General features: G+C 33.4%; 3 protein-coding genes across 3 annotated transcripts; 2 read left to right on the top strand and 1 right to left on the bottom strand.

Moving 5' to 3' along the window:
• Positions 1-468: 468 nt before the first annotated feature.
• On the bottom strand, positions 469-4540 carry LOC100788031 (putative MO25-like protein). The gene is made up of 10 exons (NM_001255197.2): positions 4003-4540; positions 3782-3900; positions 3489-3563; positions 3025-3118; positions 2893-2952; positions 2003-2071; positions 1558-1656; positions 1170-1214; positions 968-1070; positions 469-877 (listed from the first exon to the last, which is right to left on the bottom strand). The coding sequence occupies exons 1-10, from the start codon at positions 4261-4263 to the stop codon at positions 801-803; spliced, it is 1002 nt and encodes a 333-aa protein (NP_001242126.2). The 5' UTR covers positions 4264-4540; the 3' UTR covers positions 469-800.
• A 6458-nt stretch (positions 4541-10998) lies between these two features.
• LOC100791213 (F-box protein CPR1) lies at positions 10999-13648 on the top strand. Its single transcript, XM_006600236.4, has 3 exons — positions 10999-12461; positions 13054-13118; positions 13310-13648. The coding sequence occupies exons 1-2, from the start codon at positions 11323-11325 to the stop codon at positions 13091-13093; spliced, it is 1179 nt and encodes a 392-aa protein (XP_006600299.1). The 5' UTR covers positions 10999-11322; the 3' UTR covers positions 13094-13118; positions 13310-13648.
• A 2712-nt stretch (positions 13649-16360) lies between these two features.
• On the top strand, positions 16361-18156 carry LOC106796719 (E3 ubiquitin-protein ligase UPL5). Its single transcript, XM_014769649.3, has 2 exons — positions 16361-16790; positions 17636-18156. The coding sequence occupies exons 1-2, from the start codon at positions 16361-16363 to the stop codon at positions 18154-18156; spliced, it is 951 nt and encodes a 316-aa protein (XP_014625135.2).
• Positions 18157-18515: the final 359 nt, after the last annotated feature.

The raw sequence follows: 18515 nt of genomic DNA on the forward strand, positions 1-18515 counted from the left end.
CAAAATGTCATGTCTTCAAGTCTAATGATGTCAATTATAAGACATGACACTTCACTTAATGGATGGAGAATAATGACATGTAATAAATTAAAACAATTTTTTTTAAAATATTTAGTTGAAAAAAATGATAGATAATAATGTGAAATAACTTACTATACAAACAATCAATCAAAAGTCTTCATTGATATATTTTTTAATTAATTATTATAAAAATCAATAAAATTATCATATAATATATAATAATTTGTTAATAAATAGCAATGTAAATAATCATTACATTGTCAGTATATAAATTATTTAATCAAAATGACGTTTAAGCATTTTTCATTGTTTCAATATTTTGCCGGTTTTTACCCGTTCATTATATGGTTTATTTGAGCCAAAAACTAGTTCACAGATTTTCTAGTCCAACTGACCAATTTAGTATATTTTTCAGAACACGGGTAAAAATTAAAACACACCAGTCATGTTAGCCATCATGAAGAAGTAATAGAACAAATTTGACATACAAATTGTAGACCGTAAGAATATAACTTGGCATCGTATAATTTATAAACTAACTGCTAGGCAAGCAAAGCTTTCTAACACCATGAAAGCCGAATACTGCCACTGCATGTAGCTCTTTCAGCAATTTATTCATCTAGGAATTACAGAACCGAAATGAAAATTCAGAAAGAAAACACTGGAATTTGTGTTGAATGTTAGTCTCATCTTGATGAAGACTAAAAGAACTATAACAATAGACAATTAAATAAGGTAAAATGCCACAATGCAACTTGTTACTCGACACAAACTGAAGCTCAAGCGAGGTCCCTAGGTTCAAGAGCCGCAATTTCTTTTATAACTTGAGCTTTATCAGCTTCGAACTGTTCATCCTCTGCACAATCCCAGTAAATATGATATCATAGGAACATAATACCAGAAAAAAGCAAGTACAAATTCATAAGAAATTGCATCACCTCCTTACCTTTATCGGTTTTTAAGTCACCCAAAAGTCTAAGAAGCTTGCTTCTGTTTGCAACAAATATGCTGATGATATCAGCTGGTTTCTTTTGGTTAGCAGCAAACAGCTGCATGACAAGATAAAATCAATATAAAGAAGAAAAACACGGGATGTCAAAGTTTAAGAATAACATTTTAAAATGTGGGCCATTATGTAACTATAATACCTTGAAAACATGAAATGCTTCTATCTGTATGCTCTTGCTTGACTCCTGCAGAAAAATATCAGCAATGACCCATTAAATGCTTGTATAAACATAACTCTAACTTCTGAATTTTCTGTTCAATTTAAAAATGTATGCTCATCAGAAACTGAACATTGAACATATCAGTGTTCAGCAATTCCGTACGTTTAGACATGGGTGGAACAGTAACAAGGCGCGTAAGTATTTTAACAAAGCAAATACATTTTCGGGCACAAAAACAGAAACTAAATAGTTCAACATTATCAAAGTTCATATAATTTTTTTCCCTTTTTTTAGTTTTTGTGTGGGAGAGGACACAAGAAAGGAAGGAGAGAAGACATGTCATGAAGTTTTAAAGAAAGGACCATACACGTAGAAGATTCATTAAAATCCTTAAGTTGTCTCGTGAGCTGACATATCTTGTCATTACTGCTGAATTTGTGCGATCAAGTAACATATCTCCCAGCAACTGTAACCAAAAACCACTCAACAAATATACATGCATTAATTCAACTATAGAACTATAATAAAAGTAGCCATAATAGTGCATTGACATATTATTGCAAAGATTAGTTATCCTAAATTCAGCAGGGAAAAAAACAAAACAAGAAAATAATTGCTATAACAAGGTAATTGTTGACTACTTGGGATGGCTTGTTTATTTTTAAGTCAAATGAATCCAAATCTACTTTAAACAAACAAGCAAAGAATTATGAAAACATATTCAAGAGGATAACCTCAGAAGCCCAGACTTCCCATTCTTGCGTCATCCAATAATCTAACAGTTGAGATAAATACCAAAACTTAAATCATACCTTGACAGCTTGGCGCCTTGTAATATAATTGGAAGATTCCAACAGTTTAGAGTTATATTCATCAAAAAACTGAAAGTAAAAACAAAGACAATGAGTAATGGATGGTAACCAACTATAATGAGATAAACCCAACACAATTTAAAGCACTACAAGATAAACTGATAGGCTCACTAAAAAAAAATATGCAACTAACTGAAAGTATCACCCCCCCCCCCCCCCCCAACACACACAAAAAAATGTTAAAAAGCGATTGTTTTAGATGAGTAAACAAACTTGAGTGGTTAATAATCATTAAAAAATGTGATTATGCATTCACAGCTGTACTAAATAGAAAATGTGCCCATCCACCTTATCCTGGAAAAAAGTTATATTCCACCATATTTTAAGAATTGTTTTTTCTAACAGCAAGTTTGGTACAACTTAAATTTGAAGAAATAATCACTTAATTTTCAAAATCCCTCTAAGAAAACTAACAAAATAAGCCATTATTTCTACAAAATAAGTTGAATCAAACACGCATTAAGTGCAATGTTTTAATCTATGAAAGCAAAGAAACAAAAAGAGATGGATCTATTTATAAAATATCAACTAATAAGAATGGGAAGATTAAAATAATAGTCAGAACTATATATGATAAAATTACCTTTTTCAATACATCATTTATATCAGATAACCAGAGGTCCAGAATAAGAGTTACCACACAACAAAAATCATAATCTAAACGGGCCCCCATTACCAAGCTACATACTAATTATTACATAAAAACCTTCACAAATCAAGCATAACACCCATGCTAAGAATATGACGAAAAGTGGCATCTCAATAGACAAGTGTCAGAACTAAAATAACATCTATTTTCCATATAATTTGAGAGGCGACGGGGAACCTACCCATTCATAATAATTGCTAAGGAAATCAGCTACAGTAGATTTATGCCTTGTCATTAGCTCCTGCAACAATAAAAACATATATAACTTTCAACTTTCCCAAAAAAATGGGTATGGTACCGAAAAAAAATATACCTTAAAAGTTGCTGCGGCATCTGCAGCTATGTCAAAATTTGGAAGCTGAATGTAGTCAAAAAACTTCTTCATATGAGGTGAGTCCAGAACATATCTGATATAAAGCCAATAATAATTACAGCATCACAAGTCACAACTCACAAAAGTCATACTAGAAAGAAAGATCATACCTAGGCTGTCTTTTATTCTACAACATATATCTATGCTTCAGTTTTTATATGAGCTATCTACACTGTACGCTACTCATGTGGCAATTAACATATATCTCTAAAGGTGGCAACTGTATGGAAGTATTGGAACCAATAGCACCAGCAATGTATGACTTCAAGATATAAAACTACTCTAACATGACCTAAAACCATGACCAAAATGATTGCGTTTCCACCTTTCAACATTGACTGATTTAAATTTGAAATTAAAAGAGAAAAACACAAAATTGAATTGATTTGGTCGTTCCCCCTTACTTTGCAACAATCTGGTGTCTTATGCACTCCCTCAACATTGCACCGTAGTGTAAAGCCATGTCTGTGTTTTCATATCTACAAAATGAAACAATGTTCAGTCAATAGCATACTAGAATCGACCCAAGGGAAAGCATAATTTCACAAAGAGCACAACAATATACAGAAGTCACATTCACATAGTAAGCTATGAACACGCAATATGACAATAAAAAGTAGCAATGAAGAACAATAGACTAGAATCCACAGACATTAGAAAATGAAATTTAGAGTTGGTCCAAAATGTTGGTGCTTACCCAGATACCAAGACATCCATAAGATCCAAATTAGTATCCAAGTAATCAGAGGCGATGAGCTTGGACTGAACCTGCTGCCTCTGTAAATTTGCAACAATCTGAGTGGCATCTTTTCTAGCCTGCAAAAATCGCATCGCAGCATCAACACAAAAGAAACAGGAGCCACGCAATTAAAAAAAAATAAAAATAAAAAAAATGTCATGTCTGTGTTAATGAATTGCCTCCAAGTTGAGTTTGGGAAGATATTGGATAAGGAGGCGTAAGGTGTTGTCGGCGAAGAATTCCTGAGTGAGCTGTGCACAAGCTTCGGGGACGGGTTCGGATTCACTGTTACCATAGAGGATTGACTTTAAGTCCCTGAGGTTTTTGGTCAAGTCGGGCATGTTATCGTCATCTCGGGAGGTGAGACGGAGAAGAAGATCTCGCGTTTGTTTGACGATATCGGAAGGAGTGCGGGGCTTGGGCTTGAAGAGGCTCTTCATGGTGGGGGAATCCGGAGGGGAATATAGCACCGCCTCCGATGAAGAGCCCCTCCGAAGCCCCTTGGGTTTGGAGGCGCACACTCCTATCTCCGCTTCTTTAAGGGTATCCGATTCTAATATTCAGGCTCTTCTCTCCTCACATTCACGCCATTCTCATTTTTCTCCTACCATCCCTCTTTCATTCATTCCTTTCTTTCTTTCTCCGACGTCGCTCTGTCTGTCTCTTTCGATATTTCCGTCCCCTGCCGATTTCAACAACCAAACCTCAATGCAAAAAGGCATTAATATGTTGCTGCCTTGTCTTATTTATTTATTTATTCATTATTCCCTTCAGTTCTCATTCTAATCATTTCTTTCCATTATTAATCAAATTAAAAAATTAAATTATAATTTTAATCTCTTATGATTTCAAATGTATGATTAACAGGCCGAGTTTGGCCCTCCCCCGTAATGCAAGGTGATATGAGTATGTAAAAAAAGACCATTTAAAACTTTAATATCCATTCACATTCTTGTTGGATTTCATCAGATTTGAGTATACATGTGGATAGCCTATTATACTATTTTATAGTTTTACTTTACTTATATGTTTTAAATAAATTATATATTAAATTTTTAATTATACTTTAATTAAAACAACTTATAAATATGATGAATAAAAAAATTAAAATAAAAAAATTAAGAATTCAATTATATTTATAATTAAATGTATTTTTTAAGTTTGTTATTTAATTATTTAACTATTATGCTAATTGATTTTAAAAAATTATAACAATAAAATATTTAATATATATTATGTATATATATGTTTTGATAAAAAAAAAGGATATAATACTGACATTACATTTACATATATAATTTGACACGCAGGTACGAGTTATTTATCATGTCAATTCACTCTTTCTAAACTAAAACATTTATTTTTTTATTTTTTCAAAATAAAATTTTTTGATCCTTTTATCATTAAGCGTCTAAATTCAAACATTGACTTCAATATAACATATTGATGTTGACCAAAAAATTATGTGAATAATTTACATATTAATTTCTGAAATTTAATTATAAATTGGCAAAATAAAAAAATGTGAACTATTTAAAATAAAAACATATAAAATGACATACAAAATTATAAATTTTGATATTTTTTATAAAAAAAATAATAATTATTGGCTAATGATACATAGAAAAAAAATGTCAATGTGTTTAACTAAACAAAACAAGTGTATTAATGATTTATTGCATTGTCTATTAATAAATGATCACTTAAATTTTAAAAAATATGTACGTTCAATTATATATATATATATATATATATATATATATATATATATATATATATATATATATATATAATTCCTTTGAGAACACTATCTTATATGTGAGAAAATGAAAGCAACTAATAATAAACATTAGATCAAGATTCAAAACAATAAATGATTGAAATTAAAATATTTAAAATTTCAAATCATCAATTTTCTAAAAGATTGACCAACCAACAAATAAATCTAAAAAGATCTAAATTATCATTTCTTAAAATATCTCAATTAATTCATTACCATCATGATTGACGTTATCATTACCATGAGCATCCTTGCATTCATCACCATAAATCATCATTGTCATCACCTCTGTCACCATCACCTTTTTGTCATCATCGTCGTTGTCATCAACTGTCACCATCATTATCGTTGCTATCGTCATTACCACCATCACAACAACAATGACAAGATCATGACGGTGGAGGTGTTGATCGACTTACAAAATTATAAGAATATCTTTCTAAAAATAACTACTTATAAACTTTTTAATTTCATGCCTCCAATAATAATTTTCAAAATCACATCATGCATAATAATAATAAAATCAACTAATAATATGAAACCACATATATAACAACAATTATATATGTAATATAGTAACTAAGACATATAATAATTGCAATGGCTAGAATATAACACACATACCTACAAATTAGTTTTGATCCCAAAGGTTAAACTATATATTCATTAATTTAATGATTAAATCCTTTAGATAACCTCTCTCTCTCTCTTTCTCTTTATATATATATATATATATATATATGCAAGTTTAGAAAAAAAATATTTTACTCACCTCTTGAAGCAAGACATTTACATTTTCGTTATTTTTCTTTTTTTTATCAATTGTATCAAAAGAATTTCCATTTTTTTTTCATTCCTTGAACAACCCATTAATATAAAGAAAGATAGTTTATGGTGTGATTCTAAGGGAAGAAATTATCTATCCTTATATAAAAATGATATATAATTTAAAATTTGTTTAACTAATATTTATTTATCTATTATTTCTATTATCTTTAATTATAATTATTTTTAATCAATCTTATATAATTTTATACTAACATCTATTTAAAATAAAAAATATAATATATTAAAACAATTTAATTTATATTTTTTTTCACTCAAAAATATATTTAAATATTTTAATCTATATAATTATTAGATTATTTTGAAATGTTACATCTTCTACATTCCCACCAATATTCCCACCAATATGAGGTTGACACCTGTCCCCGTGAGACTCTGGCGGTGGCAGACGCTGCAGGATCCCCTTCGCCACCGGCATCATCAAGCTTTTTGAGTTTTGACACTTTTATAATATATATATATATATATATATATTAAAGCTCAAAAGATAATATTATTATAAGTCAATAAAAAGTTATGTATTAATAATATTTTATAATATCGTTTAATTATACATTATTATATATATTATAATTTGTCTTAAAAATTATATCAATAATAATTTATAATAAATAATAATATAAAATTATTTTATACACTTAACATATAACCAATAAACTCTTATATATGTAATAAATTTTTATTTATGACAAATATTTAATATAATTATATATTTATAATTTAAATTTGAGTTCACAAGTTATATTAACTATCGGTTAATTAAATTAAAATCATTTTACACTGGTTAATGCACACACTAACAATAATAAAGTTGATAATCAGATTTTTTCTTTCTTAAAAAAAAAGAACGACAATATGTTGCCTCCAGTCCATGGAAATGTGGAATTCTTGATTTGATTGGAAGATAACAAATAAAATATGAGCAATGAATATCCTGTGGCGAGGGAGTAGAGAATAGAGAATACTGATCACTTTCAAGTTTCAAGGGCAATATTCTGTGTACGAAACTTCCCAAGACGAGCGTAATGACGTCGTTCATGTAAGAAGCTATCCCAAAGAGAGGGAAGAGAAAGAGGTCACCGCATCGAGGTTGACAAACAGACATATAATTACGAGGGACAACAAGCCTCCTAGGATCACATACAACTTGTTGATTTCAGTGTTTCTTGGAGTCGAAGAAGAATGGAAGAACACCTCGGACTGTGTTCTCCGCTCATTTTCGACACAACACAAAGGTAGAGGAACTAGGAACAAGCTATATATGACGAGCTCGAATCACCAGCACAATGAGCAACACCTCGCGAATGAGCTTTAGCAACATGGGAGAGCATGCATGAGTAGGAGACTTATTAAGTGTGAGGAAGTTATTTTGAGCAAACATTTCCATACATTTTTGTTCATTTCAAAGCCAAAGTTTTCACTGATGGGACTTGCCGTTTTTCAAAAATCTCATATTCATATGTCTCTATCAAATAGACAAAAAATCTAGCAATTCCCTCTCATTTTTCTTCACTTCTTCTTACTTCACTAGACATAAGAATATGTTTGATCGGGTGAAAGGAAGAAAATTAAATTTTGAATTGAAAATAAAATAAAAACTTTTAAATTTGTTTTAGAAATATTTTTTCTCTTGTCATTTTTTTAATTCTCTCTAACTAAGCAAGAAACAATATATCATTGCATGTGAATTCTTTCTTCTGTATTTTCTTCCTCCCTAGCTAGACATATCATGAAAATCTACACTCAAAAAGTGTCTACTAATATTATTTTTTTGTTAAATTGTAATTTTAAATTTATAATTTTAGTTTTTCTATTTCTAAATCAAAATCAAAACATTTAGTTCCCTTATTTTTTTAAATAAATTCTTGTATAATGATTACGTACCGAGCAATATATAATAAGGGTACACTTTTGAGAACGATGACTAAACAGCATATATAAGGGGTGAATGTATAGTGAAAATGGCTCTTAGTAACCGCAAACACTGTGTTCGCAGGCAAATAGAAAAACTGAATAAGTTTGCAATTGGCCAACAAAAATGCGCAATCAAAGGCAACACAAAAATTGACGATAAGTTTGAGTCTGAACTGGCTCTGCTCCTAAAAGAAAATTCCCAACATAAAATTGAACACACTATTCAGATTAGTGAAATTATGATATTAGTTTTTCTTTTCTGAAAAAAGTAACTATTAACTAAGATATAGGATGCTCAATGTTATTAGTTATCAATCATAACGGCAAGGGTTTACTAAAATCTAACAAATATTTGGTGTACGGTATATATACTTTAAAATTGAAGAACTAATTTTTGGAAGGAAAGATTTTTTTTGAAGAAACATATTTGAAGAAGAAAACATCCCTCGTTACAAGCTAAGATTCCCTTCTGCAAATCAATAATGTCGAAATTTAACTGAAAAATCTTGATGTATTTAACTTTGCTAAGTTTTTTAAAAAAACTAATTTTGGTTATTGCACCTAACTGTTTGTAATTTAGAGGCATGCAGCGTCGGGGCGTCACCTTGGATAAGGTTTGCATATCTAATTGCTCAGCATTTCTTATCCGTGACTGGTTCGTATCTGGTCTTGTAAGCAAATAAACCTTGTCTAACCCACAAAAGTGCAGGTCTGCCAAAACACAAATGCTACTTGCAATATTACTATGCTAATAATAAGGGGAACAAACTAAATTGTTTATGCCGTGGACACAAATTGTTTTCTTATACATTCATTATTTGATGAATTGGGGACCATGGCAGTAAATTGAAAATACTCTTGCTCGCAGTAACTATTATTATGTGCAAATGTAATCAAATCCAATACATAAGAGATAATAAGGTATTTCATTACAACAAGAATATGGTATTTCATTACAATAAATACATAAGAGATAATAAGCTGATGCTTTTGTTGTTTACATTTTGTAACTCAGTAGGTAATTAATAGCTAGATTTTTGTACCATTTTGGCATTCCTAGGTATTGTCCAGAACTTCGACTGAATATAACATTAACATTAGATTGTGTGATGAGTCTTTTAAGTTTTTAACATTCCTAACCATAAGGTCTGCTCTATTTTATTGAGCGAGAGAACACGGGGGTCCAAAAATCTTTAGCATTTTTTCCAGGCCATATGAAGAGCTCAAGCTTTGTAGTTCCTATTGAATTGGGCCTTAGACAGACCTCTCAAGCTTACATGAATATGGGAGTTACTATTGCCACTACAATAATTTCTGTATGCACTACCAAGCCTTAGCAAACTACCATTTTACCCTTCTGAGGTTTTCTTACACCCCTAACCCTTCTCCTTTCTTCTCTCACTTCTCCGTCATCTCTCTCTTCCTATTTAACAACACCCCCAACCATTCCCCTTTCTAATTCATCTTCTACTATCTCTCGTTAGACTCACATGAGATAAGGTAATTTTTTCTATCCAACGGAATCACAATTTTATTGTGTTAAGACACAAGGAAATGATGATTTTATTTTTTTTTGTTTTCAAAACCCACAGCGAAATCATGCTTTTGTTGTGCATACATGGGTGCCTACAAAATCTAAAATGAATATATTTTTCTATTGTGCATTTTGTATGTGGAAACATGTTTCCATTTTAAATTTTGTATGAGCCTCTTATATAACAAGGAAAATACATTTTCGTTGTGGCATGAAAACTACTTACAAAATCTACATCATAAATATATTTTCATATTATACTTTGTACGCATCATCCTTTGCTGCAATGGATAAATGTTTTCTTTATAGATTTTGTACGGGATTATACAACGAAAATATTTTCGTTGGAAGGATATTTTTGGAAATTTCCAAAAACTACCCAGGTGGATAGTGTGAACAATTTTGGTAATTTTAGAAAAATAAAAAAAGTAACTTGAGAAATATGCGTAAGCTAACCTAGGAATTAGGACCAGCCAGAACGCCAAACTTTTACACCAGAAAGATACATGATTTCGAGAAATTGATTTTGCTAGATTTTGCATGTCTTCACTAGTTCTACTTCACATGATTCCCACCATCTAGTCTAGTTACTTAAACTACACGCAATTGGCTTGGAAAAATAAAATACCCTCCATTTACAGTATGATTGGTTTACATAGGAAAAAAAAAGTCAAAAGAAAGAAATAGAAAAGTAGAAAATTATCTAATTTCTCAAGTAATTTGATAGAAGAGAAAATAAAAATATTAATTTTTTTCTGATTTACTTATATAGAAAGTAAAAAGTAAGAATATATATATATATATATATATATATATATATATATATATATATATATATATATATATATATATATATATATATATATATATATATATATCTATATATAAAAAGATATATAAAAATAATATTGGAATAAGATAAACAAATATATAAAAAAATATAGTGATATATTATTTTCATTCATTTTTCTCAAAGCAAAAGAAATATAACTAATAAAGGCTTAATTATATTTTTATTTTTAAATATTTCAATTGTAAAATTCATCTCCCAAGAGTTCTTATAAAACTAGAACATTAAGTTAAGATTCCTAGAAAATTTCGTAATAATAGCGTTACTTACATTATTATTATTTTAGAAAAGAAAAGAAAAAACTAAGCAGGAGGGAAGGAAAGTAATATTATTTATTCCATTTTATACGGAATTGGTTTTAATTACAAAGTACTCTACTAATATAAATTTAGAAAATTCATGGGGGAATGTGGTAAGTTAAACTTACTTGAAATGGGCATAGTCTAACTCCAGTAAATAAAGTAAAAAATGTGGTAACGCGTGTTTCAGTAGAGGTTTGCAGTTGGTAAGTAATGACACGCAGACACAGTCTGGATTTCTCCAGACGCAAACCCTAGGAAAGAAGAAGGAATTGGATGCATGCAAATCCAATCACAGTATCGAACATGGCAAATCTTCCGGTGGAAGTTGTCACCGAAATCCTGTCCCGTCTACCGGTGAAGTCGGTTATCCGGCTGCGGTCCACCTGCAAGTGGTGGCGGTCCATCATCGACAGCAGGCACTTCATCCTCTTCCACCTCAACAAATCCCACACCAGTCTCATTCTCCGGCACCGCTCCCAGCTCTACTCCTTGGACCTCAAATCCCTCCTCGACCCCAACCCCTTTGAACTTAGCCACCCCCTGATGTGCTACAGCAACAGCATCAAGGTCCTCGGCTCCTCCAATGGCCTCCTCTGCATCTCCAATGTCGCCGACGACATCGCCCTCTGGAACCCTTTCCTCCGCAAGCACCGTATTCTCCCCTCCGACCGCTTTCACCGCCCCGAATCCTCCCTCTTCGCCGCCCGCGTCTACGGCTTCGGCCACCACCCCCCCTCCAATGACTACAAGCTCCTCAGCATTACCTACTTCGTCGATCTCCACAAACGCACCTTCGATTCCCAGGTCCAGCTCTACACCCTCAAATCCGACTCCTGGAAGAATCTCCCCTCCATGCCCTACGCTCTCTGCTGCGCTCGCACCATGGGCGTCTTCGTCTCCGGCTCCCTCCACTGGCTCGTCACCCGAAAACTCCAACCTGACGAGCCCGATCTCATCGTCGCCTTCGACCTCACAAGCGAGACCTTCTGTGAAGTGCCGCTCCCTGCAACCGTTAACGGAAATTTCGACATGCAGGTGGCTTTATTAGGTGGCTGTCTCTGCGTCGTGGAGCATAGGGGAACTGGATTTCATGTCTGGGTCATGAGAGTGTACGGATCTAGAGATTCTTGGGAGAAGCTTTTTTCATTAACAGAGAACCACCACCATGAGATGGGATCGGGAAAATTGAAATATGTGAGGCCTTTGGCTTTGGATGATGGGGACAGGGTTTTGTTCGAACACAACCGTAGCAAGCTCTGTTGGTATGACCTCAAAACTGGTGATGTGAGTTGCGTTAAATTACCTTCTGGAATTGGAAACACAATTGAAGGAACGGTTTGTGTACAAAGCCTGGTCCCGCCAACTTTACTGAGCCTGCGTGATGAGAGCCAGGAGAAAAATAGGAAGAAAAGGTACCAATGCAATGCTGACTCATTGTTTTTCTCTTCTCTGTTGTCAACGATTGAGTTCCATAGCCGTACTGGAAAAAAAAATTAATTTTGATTTTATTATACTGTGTGGCTCTGGGTCTGTCTAGTTGTGAGTTGACCATAAGCTTGAGCCAAGTCCACCCCTCTCTATTGACAAGTGAAATGATTGATAAAGTAAAGTTTTAGTGTCAGGTTTGATGTTAATGACTAGCTAGGGGAACCTTTCCTTCTCCAAGTCAATGCAAGTCAATGTAGGCTGTCTCACTGTCTGGTTCAATTTTAGTTAAAAATCCGAGCATGCATGCTAGTGTTCTCTTTGTTGGAATTAATTTTTCAAGGTTGGACTGTGGAGGGAGGGTTTTTTAAAAATTCAAGGTAAGCATCTTATGGTTGGTATTTATCTTATCTTATTATAAATAAGTAAAATACGCTGTCTCCTGAGATCTTTGTCTTATACTCTAATAATTACCCCAAATTTAATCTAATTCCTATCTTGTTAGTGGGCCAATTTTGAATTTTCAACTCTCCTCCTCTTTTTGTGATGTTGTTGTGCTTACTTTAGCTTTTTTGGCAGGGATGACTTCCTCTCTAAGGGGTTCAAATTGACATTGTAAGCGGGAAAAATATGAAGAGGAAATGGTATATAGCTGAAACTGGTTTATCCTGTGAATTGAGTTGTGATCTTGTTCTGAAATTAGACGCCCCGGTTCATGTTAAACAGTTGGAATGATCAATACCAAAAACCACTCTTTTTATTGTTAAACTTTGGGGACTTTCAGTTACCCCTCCCTTTACTGGCTTGAGTTTGCTCATGTTGTTTTTCTCATCAGGATTGAAGGGGAACCAAAGTGCTATAGTTCACAATTTTCAATACCAAGAAAACGATGATAAAATGGATCTCGGGTAGATGTTGCTTTTGATTCCTTTCCTTACATTGGAAGCTGTTCATCCCAACAAGGAGAAAGTTAATGCGCCATCTCCCGTTTTGTTTGTAATAAATTTGTGTTTATATTTTATACTCCTACGCTGCTAGATACTTGATGAGTTCATTGCCCCATCGGGTGGGTTTATGCATCTATGTATTTATTGGTTGTAGCCACCCTTATACGGGCCGATGGAATAGGCGAATCTCATACAGCTTTACATGAATGGTTATCTGTTAGAAGAAAGTAAGTTTTGTTCGCTTGATTGATAAATGATTCGGAACACTGGGATTAGAATGCTTTGTAACAAGTCAATGATACCGTTTTTCATACTGAAAAGTAAGCAGGTATTTACGATTTATGACAAGAGGACCGTCATTTACACAGCAATAATTCGTCACATTTGTCAGAAAATTACGAAGGATGTTATTCATCAAAAACTCGATCTAGTGATATTTTCCTTGCTGTCACTCAAATTAACTCAATCTTTCAGGGTGTGGGTCAAGTTTTTAACTTACTGAAAATATTTTGTAATGGAAAACAAAATCATAATGAATTTCGGCGTGAGGATGATACATGCAAGAGCATGACGAGTATTTAAAACCGAGGAAGAAAGTATTTAAAAAGTGGACACACCAGCATGATAAACTTCAAATTTAATTTCTTCGGAAATCACCCTCTGGCACATGAAGAACTGTTACAGTATTGCGACAGTAGACGTGACTTGTGTGTTGCCAGTGTTGGTGATGGAGAAGTTGTCCAAGCTTCTTGCGGTTGTCCTTCTCGAGAGTAAGACGAGTACACGATGTTTAGGAATTTTAAATTGGATGAGAGTCTGTTATGAGTAGAGGTAGGGGAGAAAGATTAAGCTACTTGATTTCGAGGACCAAGACCTCTTCACAAGCTAAGTATCAAAATTCTTCTCTGCCTTATTCATTGATTGGTATTGCTTTTATACACAACTATGGAAGTGCATATGTAACAGAATCCTAACAATTTTTAACAGAATGATAATTGCTTCTAACAACCTGAATATTGTTATAACTATTATTTGAACTCCTATGGCAGATTCCTATGACAGAGCACTGTTGTGATCAAACGAAATCCCTCAAGTGACTAGGCCTTGTACTGATCTTCTTGGGCCTACTGCTGCATCTTCTTCCTATCAGAGTCATGGGCGGAGGAATGGGAAATGAAGCAAGTGATTTGAGTTTGTTCTAGTGGAGCTTTGAATTGGGTGATTGGCGATCCATGATGGAGTGAGTATTCAATATTCTTTGTTGTAAGCATAGCTTTGTCATTACTTTTAATTTTGAAGATTACAAGTTGCGAACTGTGCACATGAGAATTATCACTTAAATGCAGCTGTGTTGGATGGAAAGTTAACGTTGTTGATGTCGGGTGATGATGGAATATTGGGTGAAAGAGTCTTGCGTGAAGCCATTCACTGTAGCACGAGAGCATCTGGATATATACGAGTCCCTTAGCATATTCAAAGAGCAATCTGGACATAGATACGTAAAAAAGTTACGTATGGGAGTAATCTCCTTATTGTTATATTATTGTTGTTATACATTAGTGAAATTTTCTAGTATACAACAATTAATGAAAAATTGGGATAATTGGAATTTTCAATTTTGGGTTGGAGGTTTGAACCGCTAGCTGGAAATTTAGAAAACCAGCACAAAAGAAATCAAGCGTTTTGAAATCTAAAGCTTTTTTCTAGAAAAATATTTACAAAGTTGATGTCCTGAAGACGAATAGTTGTGTTACCAGGCAAGTTGTTTGTACTGTGTAGTTTGTTATGTTGTTTTAAATGTCAAATTTCTTGTAATAGGTTATTGGTCTAAGTGGAGGGGAATAAGATAATAAAAATCATCTACTTTTCTTCGTATGATTACTTAATAAATGGAGAAAAAATATTAAAAATAAGTGGGGACTTACATATTGAGTATTCCTTCCAAAATAAGGGAAAAAAAAAGGAGAGAAAAGAGGTTATATGTGTTAAAATGGCCCAAATCTCCTTATTTTGCGAATTAAATAACATCATCTATGATTTAGCAAATAAAGAATGTGATTTTTTATATATTTTTAATGGATTAAATAATGTGATTTATCTCCTAAATATTATTATTATTATTATTATTATTATTATTATTTTATGATAGGGTTGGGTACTCACATACCCATAACCACCATCGTTTTCATTAAAATTTGTGGATAATTAGTGTACCTCAGCTCATAATCCATTAAGTGGATAATTACTTTATTTATGATGGATAATTTTTTTGAGTAATAGTAGAATTTGGGTAAAATTGTGATCCCAAATATCAATGTATGTGATTAAAATTAAAAGGGCCGTTTGTGTAAGTTGTTTAAAATTTGGAGCGTACAAGTAGATTTGGCTGTGGATCCTTGACGAGCGTATCCAAAGCATGAAGCGAATCCCAGTGTTGGAGCAGAGGCAAACAGCTTGAGTGGGAACATACTCTGGCCTAGTGTTCCATTCAAAAACGACGCCAACCTTCAATTAGTTGAATCTGCCTTGAAGACTATCAATGGTTTGATCACCAGCTCTACGTGTCCCCTTACGCAGTTAGGCACTTTTTCAGTTCTTGTCGCAATACCTCGTCTAAAACATTGCACGGGCAGTGTGCGAGTGTGGTGTTGGGGATTTTTCTGCATTCTCGATGCCTCTGACGACTGCAATTTAGGAGCAACAAGCTGTCAAGGATTCTATGGCTCAAGACAAATTCCATAAGGATCTCTTGCTCGCGGGAGAGATTCAATATCTTCATGGTTTGTCCATTCAGTTGTTGGACAAAACTGATCAGTGCCTTCAAAAAATGGACCAAAGTTTGGCTGGCCGGGAAATGATGGAAGGGGATAATCTTTATCCTGCTTGTTCTCATTGTCTTTCAATCTTGAAGGAGTTGTATCAAATTTCTAAGCTTTATGATGGGGCTGAAGAAAAGCTTTGGGGGTGTTTTGATGCGGCAAAGAAGTGTGCTGTGTCTGCTGATAGTTCGATATGCGAAGAGAACCGATGAGCATCAGTGGATTCTAAAGCGTAGGTGTGTGACCAATTTTGAGTCTAGAAGGCATTTGGCCATGATGATCTTCCCGGAGGTAAAAGAAGACTACAAGGAGTTGCGCAAGATGCTTATTGACAGGTCTCAGTTATTGGCTGAGTCTTTTGAATGCATAGCACTTGCTGAGCCTGAATCTCTACATGCTGGCCTGTTTATGAAATTCCAAAATGAGGAACCTACTGGCCCAGGTGTACTAAGGGAGTGGTTTCTTCTAGTATGTCAAGCAATATTTAATCCACAAAATGCTCTTTTTGTGGCATGCCCAAATGATCAAAGGAGATTTTTCCCTTATCCTGGTAACTTTCTCCTGAAATTCTGAATGGATTTTTTTTCTTCCTTCAATACCTCTGCTGTTTGCTATGCATTTGGAATGCCATTGAGCCGAAAATGTTTGTTTGACCAAGGCTTGCATTTTTCTTATATGAAAATACTTATACAATATTTACAAAATAATCTTTATTAGGATTATAAAACATGAGGCTTAATATGATCTTATTTTTCTCACATGATCCTTGTGTTAACGCCCACATAGTTTAGTGGAAGTCATCTCATTTAGTTGTGCATCTTTACTCATTAGTTTTCTTAAATGAAATGCACTCCTATATCCTTTTTGTGAAATCCTTGGATTTTTAGTCTTATGACCAAGAAGGACATTGGAAGAAGTTGTCAAGAGGGATCTTATGGTAAATAATATCTATATGACACTTTGGTCTTTAAACGAGCCAAATGACATTATGTGATCCATTTAGTTGATCTCACCTAATTGGATAAAACTTTGTTGTTGTTGTTGTATTATCTTAAGCTCCCTTCAGTCACCTTATTGAAGTATGATGCAATGGCTCCTTGTCTGTTACTCAAAATTCACATGTTCCATTATCACATGTAAATACGTAGGTCAAAGGCTGTTCACATTAACATATTCAAATTTACCCTTGTAAAAAAAAACATTCAAATTTACATTGTGTAACCATCATGTTTTAAACTTGAGTGCCTAGTTAGTATTAATAGGGACTTGGGTTGCTTGTGCATGGTTAGTGTTCGTATTTTTCTATGGTGTTGTATATCTTGTATTAGTTGCAATCATTATTATAGCATGTCTGGATAATCGAGTTTAGCTTATACTTTGTGTACTTGCTTGTAGCATCTAAGGTACATCCTCTGCACCTTGAGTACTTCAGCTTTGCTGGTCGAGTTATTGCATTAGCTTTGATGCAAAGGGTGCAAGTGGGTATTGTTTTTGATCGTGCGTTTTTCTTGCAATTGGCGGGAAACTCTATTACATTAGAAGATATAAGGGATGCAGATCCTTATCTGTATACTAGCTGCAAGCAAATATTGGATATGGATGCTGATTTCATTGATTCAGATGCATTAGGACTGACATTTGTTAGAGAGGTGGAGGAATTAGGACAGAGGAAAGTGGTTGAGCTCTGCCCTGGTGGAAAAAACCTTGTAGTTAATAGTAAGAACAGGGACAAGTATGTTGATATTCTTATACAGGATCACTTCGTAACATCCATATCTGAGCAGGTACCACATTTTGTCAATGGTTTTGCAGATATTCTCTCAAAGTCAAAGCTCCAGCAGTACTTCTTCCAAAGTTTAGACCTCGAAGATCTTGATTCGATACTGCATGGGAGTGTTGCCAAGTATCCGTTGTAGGATATTTCTCGATCTTCTTTTTTGGCTTTACACATGTTCTCGTTCTTTATAATCCCGATTTATTAACTATCTTGGACCGTTAGAAGACCTTAGTGGATACCTAACTTAAGGGGTTTGGCAATAACAATAATTTTAGCTTATAGGTTAGGAAATGATAGATTTTTTAAGTCTTGTTGCCAGTGTTAGCAATAACTTTAAAATTTATAAATGACCTTTCTTTCACTTGCAGGTGAGTATAGGAACCAATATGATTCAATCTCTTAGGTATATTAATCAAGATTTGACTCTTAAACATATATAAAGAAAGTTTTCAAGATGAGTAAAGTCTTACTCATCAACATTGTATAATTCAAACATTT

Source organism: Glycine max, chromosome 17 (genome assembly GCF_000004515.6).
Source record: "Glycine max cultivar Williams 82 chromosome 17, Glycine_max_v4.0, whole genome shotgun sequence".
In the NCBI taxonomy this organism is placed as follows: domain Eukaryota; kingdom Viridiplantae; phylum Streptophyta; class Magnoliopsida; order Fabales; family Fabaceae; genus Glycine; species Glycine max.